Below are 24,839 nucleotides of genomic sequence, written 5' to 3'. Positions count from 1 at the left end.
TTTGTTTAGCATGACTAAGTGGATTCCTGAACCAGATATTCTTCCAAATGTATGTTTATTTTCCAAACAAATTCAACTAAACTGTATCCGGGAAAAGCTGAGATATCTCAGAATCTTTGAGAAGTCAATCAAAACCGACAGCGTACCAGCTCATCTGTTTTATAGAAAATGTGTTTTCTGAATTAAAGTGAACGGATACTTTAATCCAAATCTGGGACTTTTATTTTGAAGGCTAGAGTCTACACGAAGGAATGTAAACAGTCAGGCGCTAACAGCAGGTAAGACCGCAAACAGTCACTCTCTTACTTCTATGAAGCTTTTTAGCTTGGCATGCAGAGGATTTAGAAAAGCAGTATGAACTGTTTTAAAGTTGATGATAATGAAGAATAGCTCTGTTACTTAGTTAGCTCTGACGAGGTTGTTGCAGAACTGGGGCTCAAAATGAGCAAAATACAGTAAAAGGTTTGATCGACAAGGGCTAACAGGCTGGTATCTTGTCCATATGAACCATTATTATAAAATGTCATAAGTACTACTACAATATTCGAGTAGGTTGCTTTTCATATCTGTATAAATAAAACAACGGAATTAAATAAACTTTGACCTACTTAGGTAATGCTAACGACTAGCTTCACTGACTCACTTATTACTTGAGCCGAAAATCTGTGAAGCTATCCCTAATTAACAAGAAATAATATGTCGAGTAGATATTCATTTATATTATTAAAGTAATAATTGTATCAGCTCTCTTCTTCCGGAAATACACAGAATTAGCTCTACTGACAAAATACTTTGTGTTGATGCAAGCTGACCTATCTAACATTATTTTTGTGTATGTGCACACATGGAAGGTATGTGACTATAGTTTTAATGGATCTGCTGCTTGTGAGGACTTTTTAGCTGGTTAGGGTAATGCACAGTGTTTTCAGGTCATGTAGAAAGTATATTGACAGGGACACAGAGCATGATAAAATGCACATCACTAAAACGCATGAACAAGTAAATGATAATGTGGAAGCAAGTGGTGATGGAAGGGGGATTATTGAAACTATTACTGATTAAATGTTTATCACAGTGATTGTGACTTGGAGAAACAATATTTTTACATCCTACATGACTTGTATATTGTGCATGATTGGAAAGCTTTTTTCTTAGCACACTGCTGAGTTTTCCTTCTCTCTTCAGGCTGCAGGTTTTGAGCCATGTCTGTGTGCTCGGCTCTACTGAATCGCCATCTAGCTGGAGGCTGCTGCAGGGCTTGGTGGGGTGTTCCTCGACCTCTGGTCCACATCAGATTAGCCAGTGTATCCGAGCCAGGGGCTCGAAGATCTGATGAAGAATCCCTTTGGGAGGCAGGAGGCTACCTGCCATTCTCTGGAGCTAGGATCGGTTCTTTCTTTCAGGAGCAGCCTGTGTTGAAGAACCCATTTCTAGAGGATGCCTTACTCAGAGGATACCTGAGGAGACACCTACCAGAGGAGGTGAGGAGATGGCACAGCTTTGTCTCCAGCTTCAGCTACAATTTATTTAAAAAGATGATCCAAAGTTGTGCCACGTTTGGATCCTCTTTAATAACTGAAAAAACATTTTTTTGAGAGACATAAAGCAGAGGATGATGTAGGATGAGTTGTATCTTAAAATGTTTTATTGGACTCATTTTATATTGTCATCACTATTTTTTTTATTATTAATAAGCTTCATAAAGTACTTTCTGTTATTGTTTGAAGCCAATAACAGAAATATATCAAAGTTATTAATTTTAGAAGTTTAGTTTGAAAATATCAACTTGATAAGCCACCAGATGTCACTGTTGGCTGAGTTCATTCTCTTTCTGAATAAATGAATTTAATTAATACTTTATTAATCCTGCGGTGGGATATTCTGTTTTTTATTAAATTGAAAAACAAAAAACCCCAAAGCTTCATCCTCTCATCGCTGAATTTTCTCATATCTTTTCAGCCACAACATTAAGTCCTAAATTTTCCAAATAATTGCATCCAAGAAAAGCAATTTTGTTCTGAGTTAAATTAAATAATAAAATAATAAGTCATAAGTAACAAATAAAGACTTATTTGTTACTTATGACTTATTATTCAATGAGCTGACATATTTTTCAAGTGTATGTTCTTGCTTACAGGCAGTGTCCTCAGACTTGTGTGCATTTGGAGAACGTGTAGCAAACGAGGTAGACGGGTGGGGCCGTGAGTGTGAGGTTACTCCTCCCCGGTTGGTGCACTTTGACCCCTGGGGTCGTAGAGTGGACCACATTGTGACCTCCCAGGCCTGGAAACGCATGAAAGACCTGTCGGCAGAGGAAGGACTTGTTGCCATTGGTTATGAGAGATCATATGGGGAGTGGAGGTTTGGGAACTGTTGTACTTGCTTCTTTTAGTTTTGCTATGTTATGCTTCTTATTTTTACATCGATCATGTTAATTTCAACCAGTTTCTAATGATAAGAGTTTTTAAATTAGCACATCAGTAAGTGACATTTGGTTTGCTTGTGTTTGCTCTAGTCGTGTGTACCAAATGAGCAAGCTATACATCTTCTCCCCGTCCTCTGGTCTCTACACCTGTCCTCTGGCCATGACGGATGGAGCTGCTAAAGTCATCCAGGTGTGTCACAAAAACATCCATCTGACTTACATTTTATAATGTAGTGCTCAAACGAACTGAAGCATTAATGTGATATCATGCTTCACTGGTAACCTACATTAAAGGGATACTTCATCCATTTACATGAAGCTGTGTATCATTAGAAACATGGTAGTAGTGTTGAATGGTCGTGAATCCAACCCTCATTTTGCCCTGAGACGAGAAAAATGTGTTTTTCTTTGCTTGAAAATTTTCTTCATGTGATGCAAAAAGCGTCATATTGCATTCAACACTACTACCATGTTTCTAATGATACACAGCTTCATGTAAATGGGTGAAGTATCCCTTTAATTAAAAGGGTTGAAGTTATGCTGATGTGCGTGATGTTCTAATATTTTAACAGGCTGAAAAGGAGAGACACTTTGAAGCTTTGTCCAAATCTAAAATTAGACTACAGCTGAAATAGATCAGTTGAAAGTAGATTTTACAGCTGAACAGGAAGCTGTGTTAAGCTGATACAAACGAACACTTGAACGAACACACTGAAATGAATAAATACCAGACTGTGATCTTTTCAGGAGCTTTAAAAAGCTTCATGTAATCATGGGTCTAAGAGGAGTCAGTATGTTTTTAATACAGTCCTGAAGTCCACCTTAACGTGAGTGCTGTTCTGGCTGCGTACGTAAAGTCTATAGGTGATTCTTGGCCGGTGGATGAAGCCTATAGTCGTCTGACCACCCGTCAGCCTCAACGATTCTGGACGTCTGGACAGTGGATGACTGAGAGACAGGGAGGATCTGATGTGGGTCAGTAGTGTCATGAACTAGCATCATAAAGAAAAAGGCAGAGTAAGAGTGATAGATACTGCCACGCATCATGGGTTGCTTTTAACTGTCACTGTGCATTTTCTCAGCCAGCGGCACAGAGACAATAGCAGTTTCTCAGACAGATGGTTCATACAAACTTCACGGCTTCAAGTGGTTCACGTCTGCTACAGACGCTGACATGACTCTTACACTGGCCAGAACACAGGACCGAACCGGAGCGACAACACCGGTACAGCTGACTCCTGTAACATCAGTCATCACTGCTGTTAAATGACTCTCAGTCTTACATAATGGTGTGTGTGTGTGTGTGTGTGTGTGTGTGTGTTTTGTGCTGCAGGGTAGTAGAGGTTTGTCTTTGTTCTATGCAGAGGTGTGCAGAGGTAAGGATGGCCGGCTGAAGGGAATCGAAGTTCAGAGACTTAAGGACAAGCTGGGCACGAGACAGATGCCGACTGCTGAGCTGCTGCTGGATGGTCTACCTGCACACAAGGTGAGTCTCCCATTAATCAAGACCTGCGTCAGAAATTAACTGAACCTTTCTGCTGTATTCTGCCAAAGCTTTATTGAGTACAATGATTTTCTTTCCCAGTCCTCTTACTTTGTTTATTGTGATTGATGAGTTTAAATGTATGAGTATTGATGGCAGCTTTAAAGCAAACATTACATTCAGTGAATTACCTCTACTTTTTCCAAACAACACAAAGCAGCCAACCAGAGCCATGAGCTGTGAGCAGTAGGGAGCTGAAATAGCTGAATTAGTCGATGATTAGGTTTAATATCATAGTTCGGCTTTGTGGAGCTTTAACCGCACAGAACTTTTTCCTTTCCATCAGAGAGTCTTAAATAGAAAACAATGCTTGTTGTTATTCTATTGTAAACACACTACATTGCTGTGTCATAAGTCAACAATACACACCAGTTCAATACAGTGTATAATACATGCAACTCATGATAGCCTAAGTCTTAGCAGTTTCTTCCAATTACACTATTAGGCTATAATCCAGTATGTGATCTTGTATGTCAATGAATTGTGACTTGGAAATGATCGAATACCTTTTTTATATTTTTTTATTATTATACTGTGGATTGCATTGGAAACCTTATTTTCTAAGTTGTCATCTGCTTCCTCATTGTTGGAAAAGGCATATCTTACCAAGTGGCATACTGTCTGGTTTAAGAGTATTCATCTGTTCAGTGTGATTGTAAAACATACTAGAATAGCTCTTCATGTAGTATGGATTTTAGTCTGTGCTTCTGTCTTTACTAAAGGTTTAGCCGAGGCAGTTTATTTACCTCATGCTTCACTGCAACCAACACTTTATGTAGAAAAAAATACTTTATGCTCATTCATTTCAAAACACAAACATTTGTCTAAATGATTTTAAATGAATATTTTTTTCCTTTTGATTTTAACAGCTGTCAGAAGAGGGTCGAGGTGTGGCCTCCATAGCTAACATGCTAACAGTAACCCGGATTCACAACAGTGTATCTGCAGCAGCTGCAATGAGAAGGCAGGGAAATACTCTTACTCATACTACATCACACCATTTGTAGCTAAATGCTCCATAAGCTGATTACGAAATGTGTATGTCTGTGTGTGATCACAGGGTGGTGCAGTTAGCTCGTGACTATGCCACTCGCCGCACTGCCTTCGGAAAGCTTCTTAAAGACCACCCACTGCACATGCAGACTCTGGCTCGGATGGAAGTAAGCTGACATGGGGGGGAAAAACAAAACACAAACTCAATGCTGTTTCCCATCATGCCTCACTCATGCCTGCAACATGGACAGGTGGAGACTCGTGGAGCGTTCCTGCTGGTGATGGATGTGTGTCGCCTGCTGGGCCGAGAGGAGAGCAAGATGGCGAGCTCGCTGGATACACACCTACTCCGTCTTCTTACTCCTGTGGTCAAACTGTACACTGGGAAGCAGGTACTTGGATCATACAAATGTGACAAAAGACACTTTTCTGTTACTGTGACCTTACCATCCTTTTTTTTGTTTTGTGTCAGGCGGTGGCTGTGGTGTCAGAGGGTTTGGAAAGCTTCGGGGGACAAGGCTACATCGAGGATACTGGTCTGCCTGCAATGCTTCGGGATACACAGGTGAGGTAAATGCAGAAAACAGAAGATCTGTTTTTTATTTATTTATTTTTATTTTGAAGCTCACCTGTCACTTTTTCGGTCAGGTGTTGAGTATTTGGGAAGGTACCACAAATGTCCTGTCCCTGGATGTGCTGCGCTGTGTGGCTCGTAGCTCTGGAATGGTTCTTCACGCTTACTTTTCTCACATTCAGGTACAGCATCAGGGAATGATCCACATGTTCAGTGACTTCTCTATGACACAGTTGATGATACTGATATAATACTTGATTCATTTTCCCTGCAGTCCTTGCTCTCAGCTGCGTCAGGTGTTTCCTCATTGGCTCCAGCAAAAACAGCGGTAGATGCTGCTATGTCCGAACTGAAAGACTTTGTTCAGGAAGCAGCTACCAGAGAACCTGGCTACATGGAGCTAGCAGCCAGAGATCTGGCATATAGCTTGGCTCGCATCTACACAGGTAAGTACCACAACACTCAGTAGGTTTAAATGTAGTGAGATAAGGTTGATTTTTCTCTCTTAGCATAGCAGAAGTCACATTGTCGTCTGCCTTCAGATATTAGCATAAGATAGAGGGATAGCGAGAATCGAAGTTGAACCCCAAAGTAAATCATTGAGCAAGCACAAAACTAAAATGTTATGATGTCCATGATTTCCCCGTTAGATGTACAGTAAAACCACCTCATAGCTGTTTGCTATTTTGCTAACCTATTAGCAAGTTCAACCAAAGGGGCCATTTCCACCCTCTGTGCATGTATACAGGGATTCAAATTAAATGGCTCAATTGAGCTGTAACCGTAGCTCGACTTAACTGTGCATGTAAGCGTACTGTCTCACACGCTGCTCACTTCACTGATTAGCATTGCACTCCTGTAGCATTGTTTTGCTCTTATAAAAATTCAGAAACAGTGCAGCAAAACCAGAGTAATCTTCTCTTATCCACATAATTTCCTGTCTTGTCGTTACCTAGGGCAAACATTACCCACAATGAACTCGACCTCCAACAGATTAGCTCATATAGACTCTAATAAAAGACCCCGAAGAGATTAGCGCTTCAAAGTTTTCACATAAAACACTCCTTAAGACCTGTAAACTTCATGTGTTTTTATAAACTATTACTGTCTTTATGTTTACAAGGAGCACTTCTCATCGACCATGCATGTTGGACAGGATCCTCTCCATCTGACGCCTATGCTGCTCTTCGGTAAAAAAAAAAAAAAAAGGGCAAATCTCATTCAGTTTAAAAAAAAAACAGAAATGATTTATTTCTTCATCATACATGTTTATCATCAGGTGGTGTGAGAAAGATCTGCATCCTGTGGTGACTAAACAGAGGAGAGGCTGCTATGATCCAATCTGTCCTCCACTTGATGCCGCGCTGGTGTATGATGAGCCGACTCAGGACTGAAAGTATTCAATGTTAAAGGATGATTAATGTTTAATCTGTGACCTAATCTGCCTTATTTTTCTCTAGTTTGTAAAATCTAGTTAATAAATAATCAAACCCATTTATGTATAAACACAGCAATGAAACTGAAAATGAAGTGTCTAATTGACCACATTTCTATTTTTAAGAAAGTTATGTGATGATGATTTGATTCCTAACCCCTGCTATGTATCTGATTTATGATGTAGATGCAATAAATGTTGAACCATAGATTCATTTCTTTTTTGTAGTATGGACATTTTTTAAAGGCCTGATGCATAAAAACATGTGATTTGAATAAATAACACAAATAACCCCAAGCTTTTCAAACACATTGTTGCTGTTACAGCCTTAGTAAGCAAAGATCAACAAACCAGAATATGAACTGGAGCACAGGTCAAAAAGCAAGAAGAGCTCTGACTGCAGGAGGGAGTTTCACTTACAAGCTGCTTTCAAGTACCGTACGGTTTCTAAAATACATTCAAGATGTTATGGAAAACAAATGAACGTGGCAGTGTTGAACATTTAGAAATTGCGCTCCTTTTGCTTTTCTTAATTAGCGTTTATTTAGACAAAAGTAATATTTATAGGGACAAGAAATAGTTTTATCACAATTATATCGAACAGGAAAATGACCGGAAATGTGTTTAAGCTAATTTTACCAAACTGAATATCCAAAACTTTGCAAGCGTGAAGCTTTCTTGCAAGGCTACCAATTGTTGTACAGTTTATTTTTGATAAGCACGTGTTTTCCCCTCAATGGGGAGGGCTTGAGTTTACGAGGCGTCCCTGAAGGTGGCGCTTCTTGTTCGACAGACAGTAGGTGGAGTTTTAAACCAACGCGTACACAGTGTACGCGAACAGTGTGAAGCTGAACACACGGGCTTGAATTAAATGGGAGATATGAAGTAAAGCTGGACATTCAGTATGAATAACTGAATATTTTTCTTTTCGTTTCCTTTTTTAAATGAAGCTGGACTGTAGGACTGAAGCCATCAAACCCAGTCCCGAGAGAAAGCAGCAGAATGGAGGCAGCTCCTGGATAAAGTGAATCATGTCTCCTGTTGTTTATCTGTCACTTCTGGTTGTGTTATCCTGTCAGCAGCGGACCACTTTGGGCTCTCATGTCCTCATGAACCAGGCAAGGTGGTCCTTAAACACAACACTAGCCATGATGTCTCAAATCAACGAAGATAAGGTTTGTAAGAATTGATATAGCATGTTGCTTGACTGTCATTCTTGTGACGTTTTCAGGTGTTCAGGTACGCAGTGTGACTTGAGACAGGTTGTCAGCAGGTTTTCCAGCTGTCACGTGACTTGTATGGGAAATGACAGACTTAAATGAAGTATACAGCTCTGTTTAATGTGACGTGCATGTTCACATGACAGCAGGGCACATTTACATTTTACAGCTCTGATCACAGCTGGACTTGTAGGACTGTGTTTATGCATGTTTAAAGAATCCTACTTGTGGCAATGAAACATTACCATCACAACGAACCAGACCTCTAAAACTATCAGTTTAAAGTAAAATAATTCTGTTTATGTTGAGCTTGAGTAAATGTGTAGATGTACCTTCATTCTCAGGCTATTTAAAGCCTGTATTATTTCTGCAGGTCTGCCTCTTGCAGTGCTTTGCTTCTCATAAGAATGCAGTCCAGTTGAGCTGCTCTACCACTTGTTGTTTAACATTGATTAATTGATTGTATTCTATTAACGTGTCATGCACACAACGTGCCCAAACCTCATGGGTTTATAAGACACCAGTCTTTTCATTTCTATTATCCAGCCATTCCCATGCTGTAAATTAACATGTCCATATAAAGCAGTCATCACCTCTGCGGGCAAAATCAATAAAAACACAAATACTGATATCTGACATCAAGATTTAGTAAGAGGGAAACTACATACAGTATATGTTAGGACTTCTGTTTTGGATCGTACTTTACTTTACTAAAGGACTATATTGAATTGTTCCAAGACACTACTTCTTGTAGCTACATGTTGAGTAATGTCAACCAGTTATAAGAAAGACTGATTATTTCTCTGTGTGTGTGTTTAGTGTGACCTTGTGATGAACCTCAACGCCTCAGAACGCTGTGCCTTTGTGAGGAACACGTCCGACTGTGACATGGAAGATGGCTTCATCAACTACATTAAAGTGGCCTTCTGTCTACTTCCTACCAACCTCACACCCCTCACTATCACTCTCTGTGTAAGACGTGTGTGTGTGTGTGTGTGTGGGTCAGAGAAAGAGAGAGTGTAACTGCTTCCCAGCACCAGCTAATCAATTGAGGAAGTTGACTCCTCTGTGACAGAACAGGGACTGATCAAACTTGTGATTCAGTCATATCACTCTTTTATGCTTAATAATGGATTTTCTGTGTGAAAGGGAGTGACCTGCTTGAATATCCTTGTTTGCAACATAAGTAATAATTCTGTAACCCTGAAAGTAGGATAAATCTGTCTGTGTACTCTTGATACATTACAGATTAGAAACAACAGGATCAATGTGGTGTAAGGCCATGTTTGTAAAGTTCAACCTCGTTCTCCTTCATCGAGCATTTATACGAGTGTGACCGACTAAAGCAGCACTTGTGTGTCCTCTGAGGGCGTGTTCACAGAACTTGACATTCTTCTGTTTCTCCACAGATTATATGGCTGCTCTTTCTGTTTGTTATCCTCGGACTCACAGCGTCAAAGTTGTAAGTGCACATGTTGTTCCCCTTTATGTGTCAGTTAGAATAAATCATTCATTTTCTTTGATCCGTTTCAGCCAGGATGAGAGGAACACCATATTTGTAGGTCCTCATGTAGACACACTTGCAAAAGCATATGCACATACGCAAATGTATTTCTTAAGTGTGGTTAGCGTAACTGTCAGGTGTTTTTCAATGATTTCAAGACCAAAATTGGGTTTAAAGATTTCATCGAAGGACGGACGGTTTGTTCTATATTTCTACTCCACATTCCCCCACTTCTCAAACTAGCCCTTATTTTCTATGAAGTGGAGCTTTTTAAGCTAAGCAAAGCTAAAGTAGCTGTTTTTCTATTCTATAAACCAGGTCTGTTGTTCTGTGAGTTGTTTGCTTTTAATAAACCTTTAATTTCTCAGCTCTCCAACATAATTTCTTCCACAGTTTCTGTCCTAACCTGTCAGCCATCTGCACCAGTCTGCACCTCACTCACAACGTGGCTGTATCTTTTATATTTATCCAATGTAATCTCCTCACTCTGTCTGAATTTGTTATGATTTGTCTATACAATCAGTTCAGAGTAGTCTGCCTGCTGAGTCAGTTCCTCTTAGGGATTTTCTGTCCTGTGTTTTTTTACTTGTAAGCCTTATATCAGAGTTGTGCAATTCATTTTTCAAGTAATGTTTTCTTTGACTTGCTGAGGGTGTGACATTTCTTGCTCTTGGTAATGGAGCTCCCGACATCTTTAGTGCCATGGCAGCTTTCTCCAACCCACATACTGCCGGGCTGGCTGTCGGGGCCTTGTTTGGTGAGCACAGTCTCACTCACATTATGATAATGAGAAACTCAAGTTTTTTTAAAAAAATATTTCAACCGGTTGGTTTGTTATTCTCCTTATTCATTATCTCCCTCCCTGTTCAGGAGCTGGGATATTTGTCACCACAGTGGTTGCAGGCAGCGTGGCTCTGGTGAAGCCGTTCACTGTGGCCTCGCGTCCTTTTCTTCGGGATGTCGTCTTCTACATGGTGGCCGTGTTTTGGACTTTCCTTATGTTGTTCAGAGGAACGACCACACTGACAGAAACGTTTGGTACGTTCACAAACACACAAAAACATGTAAATACAGGCAGACACACACACACACACACACACACACATAAATATGTATGGATACTGCAATAACTCATGTTTTATTTCAATTAGGTAATAGCATGGTGATGAATAAACTGTGAATGTTAAGTCAAAATGTCATGTTTCATATTACAATCATGTTTATTGGTAGACTTTAACTCAAAAGGATGTGACGCTTGTTGAGTGTGTGACCATTATCAGTCGTCAATCATTCGACCCCTAACACCTTCTGCTTCAGAGTCAATTCTTTGTTTTAGTTGTACACCAGGAGATCAGACTTTGAAAGTGAGCCAAGAAAAAGCTTGAAAAATGTGGCCTATATTCAAAGTTTATTGTCACTCTAAACCCCCTTTTTATTAATTTAAAATGTAGAGGGTTCTGCAGCTTAGCAGTAGGTTTTTCATTTAGTGTGATCTTGTGCTGGAGCCAACATCTACAGCCCAGCTTCAGGTTGTAATATCAGCCGCTTTCTGGTCAGGTGAAAGAAGCACTGAGACGGTAGCACAACACAGTTAAAAAGGTTCAGTTCAATAGGTTACTGTAAAGCACTTTGAATTGCATTTGATTTGTTTCAAAGATGCTATATAAATAAAATTGGATTGTTTGAATAAGTAAAAGCACAGAAGTGTTTGCATCATGATACACTTCATGTATTCAAATTAAAAGTACTCGGCATGCATTGTGGCTAACTTAAGAGATAGTAATGTCACTAGATAATAACAATGCATATTCCTGGATAAATATTACTTATAAGTGCCTAAAAGCGACGGTCAACATTTAAAGAAAACGACATTGGATAAAATCAGCATACAGTAAAATAAATTCAATGTAGTACAGTCAGTGTAATTACATTTTACAGTAAGTAAGCAAACTTGAGCAGAGTCTAGATGACTAGATTGATGCATTTATATATATGAATGTTTAATGTTACAGTTGGTAAAGATGAATTAATTCATGAAAACTTGCATATATAATTTAAATATTTAAAACAATGACTTACTTCTGCTTTCAAATTTCTTTTGAAAATGTAGTGGAGTAGAAGGTTAAAGCAGCTCCAAATTTAAACAAATAAAACAGCAGATGATAAAAGCCCCTACACATCTCATTTGCATATTTTGTCATGTTTCCACACAGACTGTTTGTAAAAGCCACTTTTTCAAGTTTCAGTCCAAGCTTTTAGTATTTCCCAAAAGATTCACTTCAGTGCTTCATTTTCTTTCTCTAGCCTACCTGGGCCTCTATGTGGTCTACGTGCTGACTGTTATCATCAGTGCATATATCTACAACCGGCAGAAACATTCGACCAACTCAAGTGACCAGAACACCGCACGTGTTCCAGGTTAAAAACACAAATACCTTTACACAGATGAGAAAGGATGTTGCAACAATTGCAATAATAAATATTTAATGTCTTTGCAGCGGAGTTTCACTCGTCTGACTCATCTGATGATGACGCTCCCTGCATGCTTGATGGGTCCATCCAGCACGAGTACGGTAGGAGTGCAGCACACTCTAATGAACCACAACATAACTAAATGTACAGAAACAATCAACTGCATTATTTGTGTGTGTGTGTGTGTGTGTGTGTGTGTGTGTGTGTGTGTGTGTGTGTGTGTGTGTGTGTGTGTGTGTGTGTGTGTGTGTGTGTGTGTGTGTGTGTGTGTGTGTGTGTGTGTGTGTGTGTGTGTGTGTGTGTGTGTGTGTGTGTGTGTGTGTGTGTGTGTGTGTGTGTGTGTGTATATATCAGAGTCAGAGTACAGACCACTTCTGCCCTACACTGAGACCACGACTCAGATCCTGCTGAGCGCTCTGAACCCTGTGGACAGCAGGAAATGGAGGAGGAAATCATGGCGGTGGAGAGCCCTCAAAGTACTGAAGGTGTGTTTTGGTTTTCAGACACAAGAGAAAGAGTCAAAGGCACAACATCTGAATGAACTGGTTTGTGATTTTCTTGTGACACTTGTGTTTCACTGTCATTAGACACCTCTAGAGTTCCTGCTGCTGCTCTGTGTCCCCATAGTCGACCCTGATAAAGAGGACAAGAACTGGAGACGCCCACTAAACTGCATCCACCTTATCACTTCTCCTTTGGTGTGTGTGCTCGCCTTCCAGTCTGGAATATGTAAGTGCATCACTTTTCATGCTAAATGCTGCTAACATACGGTGGCAGCTGTAATAAGATGATAAGACTCTTCTTCTTTTTTTCACTTCAAGATGGAGATTATATGATTAAAGGGCAGTTTCCCGTCTGGCTACTAACTCTGCTGCTGGGACTTTTCCTGTCCGCTATTGTCTTCTGCAGCACTACAAACGACTGTCCTCCAAAATATCACCCAGTAAGTCGAGGAAGAGGGGTTCAATATTTGAATCACTCCTTTTTTAAAGCATTTTTATCACCAAATTACATGAACGTATTGTTATCGCATGCAAAGATTGTGAAATATATTCAGTTTCTGGAGTTCAGACGGTCTCTGATTATTTTTGTCCCTCTGCAGATGTTTGCCCTCCTGGGCTTCGTGGTGAGTGCAGTGGTGATCAGTACAACAGCCTCTGAAGTAGTGAGCCTTCTGCACATGCTCGGAGTGGTGCTGAGCCTTAGTCACACTGTGCTGGGTCTGACTCTTCTTGCCTGGGGCAACAGTATTGGAGGTAAAATCTGTAAACCTTTTTTTTTTTTTTTTAAATATATATAATTTTTTATATGGGAAAATATATTTTATTTGAACTCTCAACACATTTTTACTTCTTCAGACTGTTTTTCTGACATCACCATCGCCCGGCAGGGTTACCCACGGATGGCAATTTCTGCCTGCTTTGGAGGAATCATTTTCAGTATCCTTTTCTTTTTTGAGGACATGTTGGTTAAAAACATGTTTTTTTACAGGAATAATATTGGCTTTTTTTGTTTTTTTCAACAGTTTTGTCCTTAACAGTTTTTCCCTCAGACATGCTGTTTGGAGTGGGTTTAGGATGCTTGACGCAAATATTTACAAAACATTCTTTTGTGCAGGTAATCTCCTCAAAGTCACAGATTAAGAGTGAACGATTAAGGTTTATCGTTCTCAAAAGGTAAACATGTTGCATGTCCGTCTCTTTCTCCTCCTCAGTTTGAAGTAGAGGGTTTGCTGACGTGGATTCTTGCCGGCTCTCTGGGTCTGTCTTTGGTCCTGTCCTTCGTCATCGTTCCTTTGTGCCGGTTCCACTTAGGACGACCATACGGGATCTTCCTTCTCGTCTTCTACGTCATTTTCCTTGTCATTGCGCTGCTTACAGAGTTTGGAGTGATCCATGTCCTAAAGACCTGACTTTGAGGCCATTCTGAAATAAGGGATGTGTTTCCAGTACTCTAGTGTGTCATGAGCCTCCATGACACACTTGAACCCAGGCTGCTGCACTGAGGGCAGATCTACACATCATATGAATTCACTACTTATACAAGAATCATGCCTTCACTTTGTGCACTGCGTGCTCTTAAGAACCAGAGGGGGCAAATTATTAACTAACTCTTCTGCACATGGAGATCGAAAACAAATCATCACATTGTGCCTTTATTCAACCATTCTTTTGTGCTGACCGAAGCTGTGACAGCACTTTGAGTACACAGGGAAACACACGTTTGTAAAATTAAAAACATTGTGAATGCACTGAATGTACTGTAAATCAAAATGTTCAAATGACCCTGTACAAAACTGCATTTGGGGCATTAAAATCATCTGAGTTTGGTATTTGTTTGAACAGGTGGTACAGCAGGAATGCTACACTAGTCATTCATCCCATATTGATTTATACATTGAAGCTAAATTAGCAGTAACCAAGAGTTTGGAAGTATTACAAAAATATATCGCTGCACATGACAACTTGAACAGTTTAATGAATCCCTTAATAACTAACTCATATACATTACAGAATAAGAAGTTATATAAAAAAAGTTGAATACTTTAAAGTTTTTTGAAACATTAATTGAACTAAAAGGAGTGTAATAGCATAACATTTTGGTTTTTAAGTTTTAGTAGAAGTTGTGTTTGTGTTACCGGTCATATGAGCTACTGTACTAAGGCATCAGGTTGAAGTTCTAAATGATTGACATGAGCTCAAAGAAGGCCTTCAGCAGGATACACACACAGCATGCTGTAATAGTTCAGACTGCCTGCTTATGTTCCCCGCAGTCTTTAAAAAAAGACCAAAGGAGGGCGACCTTCCTGCCTCACCGGTCCATCGACACACCTGTACTTCTCCAGGAAAAAGTAGTCTTAAAGTCATCTCACATGAGTCCAAAAGGTCCAAGACTTTATTCCCATTGTGGTAAAGATGGAGCTCAGGGAGCTTCAGAAGTCTCCTTGATTGATGGTAGTTTCTTAGCATTGTTAAAATACACTCTTATTGTGGGGTGTATGTTCTGTTAGGAGTTAGTTAATGCTGTGAGGTTCAGTCTGTGAGTTGAGCTGAGGCACTGGAAAGGAGGACAGATTAGAGAAAGGACTGTCTAGTTGCTGCTCCAAGCTTTGGTCTGGCTGAGGCAGGTTTTCTCTTGAATACTCTGCATACCACTCCTGGAGAAAGAAAGACGTAGATAGAGTTAGGAGGTTACCACACAGCTAGAGCTCTCCGTATTCAGCATTATTTGACACAGTTTCTTACCTGTATCTCCTCCTCATACATTTTTATGCTGAGGTCACTCTTGGTCCTGGACCTGCGCCCAAGGTACACCAGAGACGTGTGCTGTACAAACCAGAGCAGATTGGAAAGCTGTTTAGTGGCGCTTTTTAAGTGAAGAGGAGAGGAGAGGTTAGAGGGTGTGTTTGTGGTTTTTACCCCGCCTCTGTCCATCGCTTGTAGGACTCCCTGTAGAGAGCTGAGGGAGGACTGTCCTGGGCAGATCTGTTTATACAGCTCCAGAGCAGTCAGAGATTCATCACGACTCACCTCTACCTCAAACACGATCCCGTTCTCATCTAAGGCACGAGACGGAAAGGTTAGAAAGACTAACACACAATGTTGGCATGTACATATCCATTTAAGTAAACTTTTCAGTCATATTATTGGAAATGTGTGCAGACGATGCTGAAAATATAAAACAAACATGACTTTTTATTTAAGCTAAGATAAATTCTGTGCGTTTCAATAATATTAACGCACACACGCTCTCTGTCTCTCACCCTCTGGGTTAACAAGTGGTTCTTGATTCTTGCGGCTGTAGTTCATGCGGAACACAAACGCATCCAAAATGAACGCCACAATAATGGTCATCACAACCTGCATATGGGAAAGAGAACGTATAACGCACATACATGATCAGAGGCACAGATGCAGACAAAACTGTGCATGCTTCAACAAACGTGTCCCAAACTCATCCAGCATAAAGAGCAGCACAGGCCTTACCATAGTAACAATGTAAAAGGTCATGAAGTACAGCCGGCTCCAGTGGGTCGTCATAGAGGTGACTCCTTCCTGTGAGACAGTGAGAACAGCACAGATCAAACAGTGACACCTACTGGTCAACGGCAAGACTGTAGAGTGTTGACCGATTAAACAACACATAATAATATGAGTTTACCATGGTGATGTACCAGTTATTGACCACAGTCAGCTCAAACAGGGTCACTGGAAGTGAAAATAGCAAGAAGATAGTGCAGAATTTAAACACAGGCAAGATTTGCACGTCTTGAGAGATTTAAAAAAAACACAATCCTGTCACGAGAAGGTTCTAACTTTGTTGAAATAACACTTACCAAAGCTGCTGAGAATGTTGTTGAAGTTATTGAGATAATAATAGCCTTCCTCCAGTACTGTTTTGTTGCCGTAGGTGACGTTGATCAGTCTGTACGAGTCAGCCACTGTGCTTGTGCTGAGAGAAGAAAAACAAAAATAACACGTTTCTTAAAGGAAGTTAAAAATGTTTCTCCTCTGGTGACACAAGGCTCAAGGAAAGTCCAGTAGACTGGAGTTAATGCATTTCAATCAACCAACATGCAGAATACTTGGACGCAAATTATAATAGAGACTCACTTGCAGCAGTTTGGATAAATCACATCAGCAAAGAACTCCATCCCCACGATGGCAAAGGAGTAGTAGAAGATGATTAAGGTCAGACCCAGACTTGCCATCCTCGGGAAGAGTTCAAACATGGTGTCCAACACATTACAATACCTCTGCTTTATCTTAAACAACCTGCGAGAGAAGACACAAACAATTCAAACATTAAAAAAATTGATAGTAGTGCACATAAAATAATCTTTGTGTATACATAGAAATGTACCGGAGCAGCTGAAAAGGTCTGAGAACTACGATGAAGTAAAAAGGCTCCATATCGAAGGCGAGAGCAATCAGACCCATGAAGGCAAACACTGTCACTGAGAAGTCAAACCTGGAGTGAAGAGCAAATAAAAAGTGTGTTTTCACAAAAAAAGCTAAATTAAATATTTTTGACACTTGAGCAGAAGTACTGAATCCTAATGTATAAACTCATAAATGCTCTATTCATGTATTTATAAATTCTTTTGCTTCCTACGGTTCCCTGCATAACTTTGATTGAAAGTCTCAACAACTTCACCGTCTACAAGTCTGAAGTCAGTCTGAGGTTTGGAGTCAGTGCTCATAAATATTCAAACAGACCCAGTATCCAACGTTTTACTCACAGATTCCAACCAGAGCTGAAATAAGCCATCGGCCCCAAACCGGAAATTTTTAACAAGACTTCTACACCATAAACTACACAAGGAAAGACAGAGACAGAGGCAGTATAAGTGCATGTAAAAAATATCCAACACCAGTTTTTCTTTTTTAAATGGCAAGTTAAATCTGCACGTGCAGAATACTAACTGGTCAGGAAAACAATGTAACTCCACGGGACGATTCTGGACCAGGAAAATCCACCTGCACAAAAGAGAGGAAGGTAAGAGAATGTGTCGAGGAATGAAACACTCCACTTCAGTGACATGCGTTTATGACACGGGCAAAGATCCTACTATTCAGCGTGTACGTTTCCCCGAGGATCCACACACCATTGATGGCCACCACCACATCTGCAGTCCCAAGAAAAGGTTACGAAGTTAAAAGGTGAGAGACTCTGTTTATGTGGACATCTGAGATCTTTAATCATTAGACTTACACATGACATACTGAAAGCCCTTCGACTTCACAAGCAGGTTGATGCCTGTTAAGCAGAAGAAGCAGAACAATGAAAACAAGGAACAGAGTGGTTTTAAAAGAATAAAGAGAAGTGAAGAAATAAGGGTACTTGCCTTTGAAAATGAGGAAGGTTGTGTGGGGAAGGTCATCAAACCAGTGCTCTCCACTACGTCGGGCCTAAGCAACACAAAGAAACAGTAAACACACATGAAAAACAGCCAGAAGTACAACATAGAGTAATATCCACACAGAGCGACCGTGAGAGGACTTACCTTCCATTTAAGGCCGATGACCTCATAGAACTTATAAAAGTCCTGCAGACTGTAGCAGAGCAGACTTTCATTAAATAATGAACAATGACAAAGGTAATCATGCAACTTAAAGTAAGCACTTTAACAGCTTGTGTGTGAGGCCGTCACCTGAGCATGGGAGCTCCTGAGGTGTTCAGAGCTTTGAATGTGAGGAAGCGATCTCGCGCAGACATCCTTGGTCTGTAAAACCTCATCAAACCGTCAAACTGTTTCAGCGACACACCCAGCGGCCTCTGAAGGAAGAAAAACCCCAAACATCAACAAGACACGCAGCCAAACACTGGAGGGTTTTAACAAGTAAGTGCTTTGTGCAACTCATAGAAGAGTGAGCGTGTACCTGCCGGCTGACCAACAGCTGAAATGCGTGGTCGATAGCTGAGCGCTTGTGAAGCAGAAGAGATTTAAACTTCATCTTCTCGACACCATTAAAGGTATCAAACACCACAGCCAAGAGCTGGACGAGAGGGAGAAAGGAAAGGGAAGTTTACATGACATGGGACTTACTTTCTTTTTATTAGGACATGTAATAGTGTTTATATGTCAGTTAGCACAGATGATACCAGTCATTAAATACAAATGACTTGTTTACCAGGTTCATGATGAAGTAGAGCTCTATGGAGAGGTAAACAATGAAGAAAACACAAGACCAGCGGTTCTTAGAGTAAGAGGGCATCATCACGTCTGGAAAACTACAAGAAAAGAGAAGCAAGAGAGAAAGTCATAAGATATAAGCGTAAAACTGTAAAGTCAGCCTGGACACATGTGGTGGGACCAACATTTAAAAATGAGCTCTGAAAGTAGAAAGCACTGATGCCATGTCGTTTCTATGGAGATAATGTGCTTACTTTGCTGTGGTCAGCAGCACAAACAGACTGACGAGGCTGTTCTCCAGAGTGCTGAAGTACTGTGGCGAGAGGAGAGGGTTTCAGTCAGGAACTCTACAGTCCCAGAACTCATATTACTCAAAGAAACTTACAACAGAAAAACTTAAGACTCAACATACTGGGTCGGATGTGTTTGTAGAGAAGAGGCAGAAACCTGAGAGAGTAATACATAAAAATAAAATGAAAAACAGAAAATACAAAAGTTCATCGCTTCAATCGTTTTAAGAAAGAGTGAGCAGAAATAATTAAGAGTATTTAAAAAAAAAAAAAACATCTCATTTATATTTCCCTTACCCAAGATAGCAAAAATAACCATGAAGAAGAGCAGCAGGAGGAGGATGTCAATGAAAGGTGGGAGGGACTGGAAGATCTGACGTAAGTTTCTGATTGGACGAAAGAAGCCAAGTCAGGGACATTTAAAATGACAGAACATTGGAAGGAAGAAAGGACCTTGAAATGTTCAAAGTCAAAACATTAAAACAAAATCACACGAACAGTACATATGAGTTTCTAAAAACAAGTTTGAATAAGAATTTACAATCTGCATTTGGATGGGACTCTTATCAGTCACACCTGAAGAAAGAATGTCACAGCCCTCTGGCAAACGAACGGAGACCTCAGTTGGTTGTTAAAAAAACTTGTCAAAGACAATGCTGAAATGTCTCTCCAATGACTGGGACTTTATCCGAGTGAATCTGTGTGTGTGTTTGTTTAGCTCATTGTGTACCTGCGCACAGCACCGCAGTATCGACAGTCCACCAGGAAAATAGGTCTGAGAGCTCTCGTCACTCGTACATGAGACGTCTGTCTGATCAGAACCACGATGGCCTCCACGAACTGCAGCAGCAACACACACGTCTGTACAACAGGAGGGAGACTAAATGAGTGATGAGGTAGAACCTACTTCTACGAGAACAAGCATCCAGCATAACAGGGAGACAACAACACAAAAAGTACCCATCATGCATCAGTCACCTTCACCATGGTCCTCTTGTGTCGTATGAAGGTGTGGAAGCCTAACCAGCGGAGTTTCATACATAGTTCAAATGCCACCATAACCAAAGCCAGCAGCTCCAGAGTGGCGTGGACCTGCAGAGGAATCAAATAAACAAGCTTTTTTTTTTTTTACTGGAAATAAAGTCTATAAGCTTGTATGTGTTTTATGTTTACTAACATAGACATCCAGGCGCAGAGAGGGCACAGCGGGAGCTTCACACAGAGACAGCATCATCAGCAGCAGGCCTGTCAGCAGCTCCATCATGTAGAACAGGTGGTTGTGAGCAAACAGGTACGCCGCCAGTGCCTTTGGGTTACGAGGATGAGTGAAGAACTTATCATTGTTCTCTCCCTCCTGTGTGTGAAACGTAAAGGACAGATACAGAAAATAATAATGAATCCAACATATCTTTATTTATGTATTCAATGTACTGCTGTCTACCTTGGGTTGTTTCTGTTTTTTAATGTGTACTTTTTAATAAATAACAGGACGTGTTATAACACATGTAACAGCACCAGGTGAGGACGGTTGTCCAGTCCTGCTTCAGCTCAGAATTGTATCCAAGGTCAAGTCAGCCAAAGATCCAGAAAAACTCATCTACACCTACAACTCACGGTTCACCTGTCTCAGGCTAAAAATCAATCCACCACCCACAGGCACTCCCAGATGCAGCAGCTTGGCTTTTAAAACCAAGAAACATATGTTCCCATATGAAACCCAATTTTAGTGGCTCCACACAGGCTGTCTGTTCATTTAAGGATCAATTTTTACAATTATTTTATTCATGTTTAAGGTAAAACCTATATCTATCAGCTTGTATCCCCCTATGAGCAGAGTGTGAGGTCCTCTGGCAGTGCTCTGCTGGCTCCCCTTTAGAAAACTTCAGGGGACAGAGACCACAGATTTTGAAGCAGCCTTGCAGAAGAGATCAGACTTGCAGAGTCAGTCCCTCGATTTATTTCTCTCCGTAAGACGTAACTTTGCAAAAAAGCTTTTACTCTGTGAGTTTGATGTATTGTATTAGTCTTTTTATTACCTTTTTTATTTGATTGCTTTTGTTTGTTTGCTTTTATTGTCAGAGTGATTTTATCACTGCTTCTATTGCCTGCCAGAAACACGTTGAAACAACAGCTGCTCGCTCCGTGCTATCCACTGATCACAAGTTGGTAAAGACATTTAGTATCAGCGTATACATACATTACATATAGTAATGAGCAAACAAAGGTAGTGAAGAAGAAGCCTGAGAATGTAATATTGGATCCAAACGATTCCCAGTTTCAATCCGCTTTGCACATGAGTCAAGAGGTAGGAATTACACTCAACATATTCTAAAACATGGAGATGACCCATATCGTGATTTTGGGGGGGAAACTGTAAATACAGCACATTGAAAAAGTCTGGTACAACATAGCCTGCTGCAGACATGCTTTTGTAATGAGCTGTTTAGAAAATGGCATCATATGGTTTAAATATGTACAAGGAATACATTATATGACCATGTGATCTCAGCCTCCCTGTGCACCATTAACGAATGCTTCAGTGTGCTGTTAGTGAATACCTGCAGGTAGATGGCTGCCTCTTGGTAGTTCATCTCCCAGCTTTGCTGTAATGACACATTTTGGGCTCTGTGGTTTGGTGGACCGGGTGTTGAGATCACAGCATTGTTGACTATGTCATAATTTCCTCCCCCTCCATCTGGAAGAAAACAATGATGGATCAGTGTGTAGATAAAGCCCAAATGAATGTGGAAACCAACAACCAACTGTAACCTTAATTCACGCCTTTTTTTTTTTTTTTTTAAATTGCAGTAACTTTCATTAAGCACCATATCTAGGTCTCTCTCTCTCACATACATACAGACGACATAAAGGTCCAGGCTCCTACCAATGCGGTCTAGTTCTAACTGTAGGGCATAGGAGGAGATCACAGCAGGACTCTCAGTTTGGATCTGATCTTCACGGAAACCAGCTGCCCGTCTGCATAAGCACTCCATTGATACGTTTGGTTTTGTCTTTTTGTTGCAGCTGTGTGAATGTATTAAAGGTCCCTGAAGTCCACAGCGCAAATATGCATGTGTGTGTCATTCACAGTACGCTGGTCCTGATCCAGCATCCACACACATCTGGAGATACAGATAGTCGAACATTCCACTTCAGCCTGATGCAATCTCTAGAAACAGTCACAAACTTGGAGATGCAAGTCCTCTCAGATCAGGATGTATCATATCTATCTCGTATCTCAGGGTTTAGAGCAGAAGGGGTGACACAACATCATCCAAAGCAAGTGACAATGAATAAAACGTCTCTGTTGTTTTGAGACCGGATCACCTGTGGCAGTGACACCTGACTTGTAAAGTGGAATTACCCTGCTGCCTAAGCTACAGAGGTTGTACTTTGAACCCAGTGAAAAAGAGCCTTGCTTGCACTGATGTCACATTGTCTATTACACCTCCTTCCTGCCACTGACAGGACACAGACGAGGGAGGGATAAACCACGAGAGAAATAAGTCCCGTCCTACCAGAGGAACAGGAAGACATCGAGATTACAAAGACAAAGTAGCATTCTGTTAGGACTAACACAGAATAACCAAAGACTAATGTTTACAGCACCCACTCTTTTTCAAGCCCGCACAGAAAAAGATGAAAATAAAATTAACTCTAAAGTAGCCTTAGAGTAGAGATCGAAGCAGCATCTTTAATTAAAAATAATTAAATAAATCACAGTTGTGTCTATCTGCAGCTGCATATTTTATCATTGGTTCTCCTTTCACACACTATACATAACACATCTGCTTCAGTCCAAACTCCTTGGAATAAAAGTCCATGTGAGTCTCTGAAATGCAGTCACAGGTTTTTGCTGTCCACCATGACAGCGGCAGACTGAGCAAAAGTGTAAAGAGTAAATTCCAGTCCAGCAGCAGCAGCCTGTATGTTATCCTGAGAGAAGAACAGCCCGTGTCCACCGAGAGCAAATCCGACCCGTGATTTGTGTGAGAACAATGACATGTTTATAATCCCAGTCGAAAACACAGACGGGTCAGGCTAACAGAAACACAAACAGGCTCTTCCAGGATGAATACAATCTAGTGTTGTGGTGATTTGAAGTCCCCTTACAACCTGCCATTAAAGTCAACTTCCATCCAAGCATGTGATCTGTCACGGAGGTGATACAATGAAGCCTACTTCTCAGCCTCCAGGTTTAAAGTCCCTCCGTTTCCAGAAAGCTCCAACAGTAACCAGCAGGAACACTTAGATACTTCCTTTAAATCCTCTCTGATATCCTGAAGGAGGAAAAAAAAAAGAACACCCCTCTCCTCTTCCTGTTCAACTCATTCACTCATACACACTTACACACAGGCTGTAGACATCCAAAAAAAAAAAAAAAAACCACACATGCTGCCCAGGGAGGGGCTGAGGGGTACACAGCCTGCTGAACCAGCAGTTTCTCAGGTGGGTCATTTTGTAGCTTATATGTGAGGAATACAAAGGCTGTAGGATTACTATGTAGAGTGGCTGCATGCATGCACGCACACACACCGACACACACATAGACACACACACAGACACACACACAGACACACACACAGACACACACCTGTTCCTCAGTGAAGCATTGTGTGGTATGGACATGCAGCATGTATGCAGTGAGAGTCAACACTGTTAAACAAGTGCAGCTCTGGTAAGTAGACCAGCATTTACTCTATGTACTCGATGTAGTGATTAAATCATGTTCAATATTGATAAACAAAGTAAATCTTTAGAATTTAACTTCTAAAACAGAAACACACACACACACACACACACACACACACACACACACACACACACACACACACATAATTTAACTAGAAAGAGTTCATGATCACTCAAAATGTTGATAGTAATTGCTTGATCCGTTTTTGATTCAAACACGTCAGTTTGAAGGCTGTGTTGATTTTCAATCCAATAATCAACTACTTCAAATAAACCAGATCATTTTGACTTTAATAAAGGCTTGATTATACGGCATCAGGCTTTTATTATTAGGCTACATTAGCTTTGTTTGCCAACTAAATAAATATGCAGCTGATCATACAATGTTTCTGTAACTAATACGATGCCACCAAAGCCATCACACAGTCATACAGTTTACAGTGCTTAGCTCCACTCTCACACGTGATGAATGTGTCAGTATGATCTTACTTTCGTCTCCTCTGTCGGTCTCCTCGCTGAGCAGTCCGCTGTTTGCTTCGTCCCAGGTCAGGATTAGAGGCACGTCGTCGTCAGCCTCCATACTGACAGATAAACAGGCTTCAGTCCAAGACGAGCTCATCTATGACACGCACTTTGTTATGAAAGTACGTGGTTTGTTCTGCTAACGGGGAGGATGCAATTGCGCATATTGCTCGCTGAAGCTGAGGAAATCTGTCAACTACTTTAACAGATGAGTTTTGTTGCTCTAACAGAGATCACAGCTAACAGCTAACAAGCAGAGACGTCCCATCACTGCACCGTCTCCGCATGATCTACTGCTCCTTTTCTGGCTACATTCAGCCCATTACTTAGCGGACCAATGGCACGTTTGTATAAATCGTTCCGCGAGAAATGATAACGACACTAGACGAAACTTTAAAGCTTAGTAGATACAATCTGTGTGTACATCTACGATACACTTCGATCAACAATCAGTCACGACACTAAAGCAATTTACGGTAGGCTGAGTGAGTGACCGTTGCCACATTTCAAAATAATAGTCAGCGGATCGAAG

The 24,839-nt window shown here is 40.7% G+C and overlaps 3 protein-coding genes across 3 annotated transcripts; 2 read left to right on the top strand and 1 right to left on the bottom strand.

Moving 5' to 3' along the window:
* The first annotated feature begins 91 nt into the window (after positions 1–91).
* Positions 92–7,182, top strand: LOC306827593 (acyl-CoA dehydrogenase family member 11). Its single transcript, XM_079349514.1, has 15 exons — positions 92–278; positions 1,186–1,481; positions 2,138–2,361; positions 2,516–2,615; positions 3,283–3,400; positions 3,508–3,650; positions 3,759–3,911; positions 4,838–4,932; positions 5,029–5,128; positions 5,213–5,353; positions 5,434–5,526; positions 5,610–5,717; positions 5,810–5,981; positions 6,659–6,725; positions 6,815–7,182. Exons 2-15 carry the CDS (start codon positions 1,203–1,205, stop codon positions 6,927–6,929), a joined length of 1,908 nt encoding a protein of 635 aa, XP_079205640.1. The 5' UTR covers positions 92–278; positions 1,186–1,202; the 3' UTR covers positions 6,930–7,182.
* Positions 7,183–7,272: 90 nt separating this feature from the next.
* On the top strand, positions 7,273–14,508 carry slc8b1 (solute carrier family 8 member B1). The gene is made up of 15 exons (XM_079349922.1): positions 7,273–8,145; positions 9,010–9,162; positions 9,600–9,652; positions 10,088–10,145; positions 10,346–10,451; positions 10,565–10,732; positions 11,999–12,112; positions 12,193–12,267; positions 12,521–12,651; positions 12,754–12,895; positions 12,988–13,109; positions 13,269–13,422; positions 13,525–13,605; positions 13,719–13,783; positions 13,881–14,508. Exons 1-15 carry the CDS (start codon positions 8,002–8,004, stop codon positions 14,076–14,078), a joined length of 1,764 nt encoding a protein of 587 aa, XP_079206048.1. The 5' UTR covers positions 7,273–8,001; the 3' UTR covers positions 14,079–14,508.
* Positions 14,304–24,772, bottom strand: tpcn1 (two pore segment channel 1). The gene is made up of 26 exons (XM_079348714.1): positions 24,275–24,772; positions 21,652–21,788; positions 20,271–20,447; positions 20,072–20,185; positions 19,824–19,954; positions 19,391–19,479; positions 19,216–19,250; positions 19,058–19,116; positions 18,802–18,901; positions 18,550–18,666; positions 18,321–18,445; positions 18,174–18,222; positions 18,015–18,078; positions 17,882–17,926; positions 17,739–17,795; positions 17,593–17,646; positions 17,409–17,481; positions 17,030–17,137; positions 16,780–16,941; positions 16,503–16,618; positions 16,328–16,374; positions 16,153–16,221; positions 15,930–16,026; positions 15,586–15,725; positions 15,412–15,492; positions 14,304–15,323 (listed from the first exon to the last, which is right to left on the bottom strand). The coding sequence occupies exons 1-26, from the start codon at positions 24,402–24,404 to the stop codon at positions 15,180–15,182; spliced, it is 2,520 nt and encodes an 839-aa protein (XP_079204840.1). The 5' UTR covers positions 24,405–24,772; the 3' UTR covers positions 14,304–15,179.
* Between the last annotated feature and the right edge of the window lie 67 nt (positions 24,773–24,839).

Source organism: Symphodus melops, assembly GCF_947650265.1.
Source record: "Symphodus melops genome assembly, chromosome: 1".
Taxonomy (NCBI): domain Eukaryota; kingdom Metazoa; phylum Chordata; class Actinopteri; order Labriformes; family Labridae; genus Symphodus; species Symphodus melops.
This window is presented reverse-complemented; position numbering and strand designations above follow the sequence as displayed.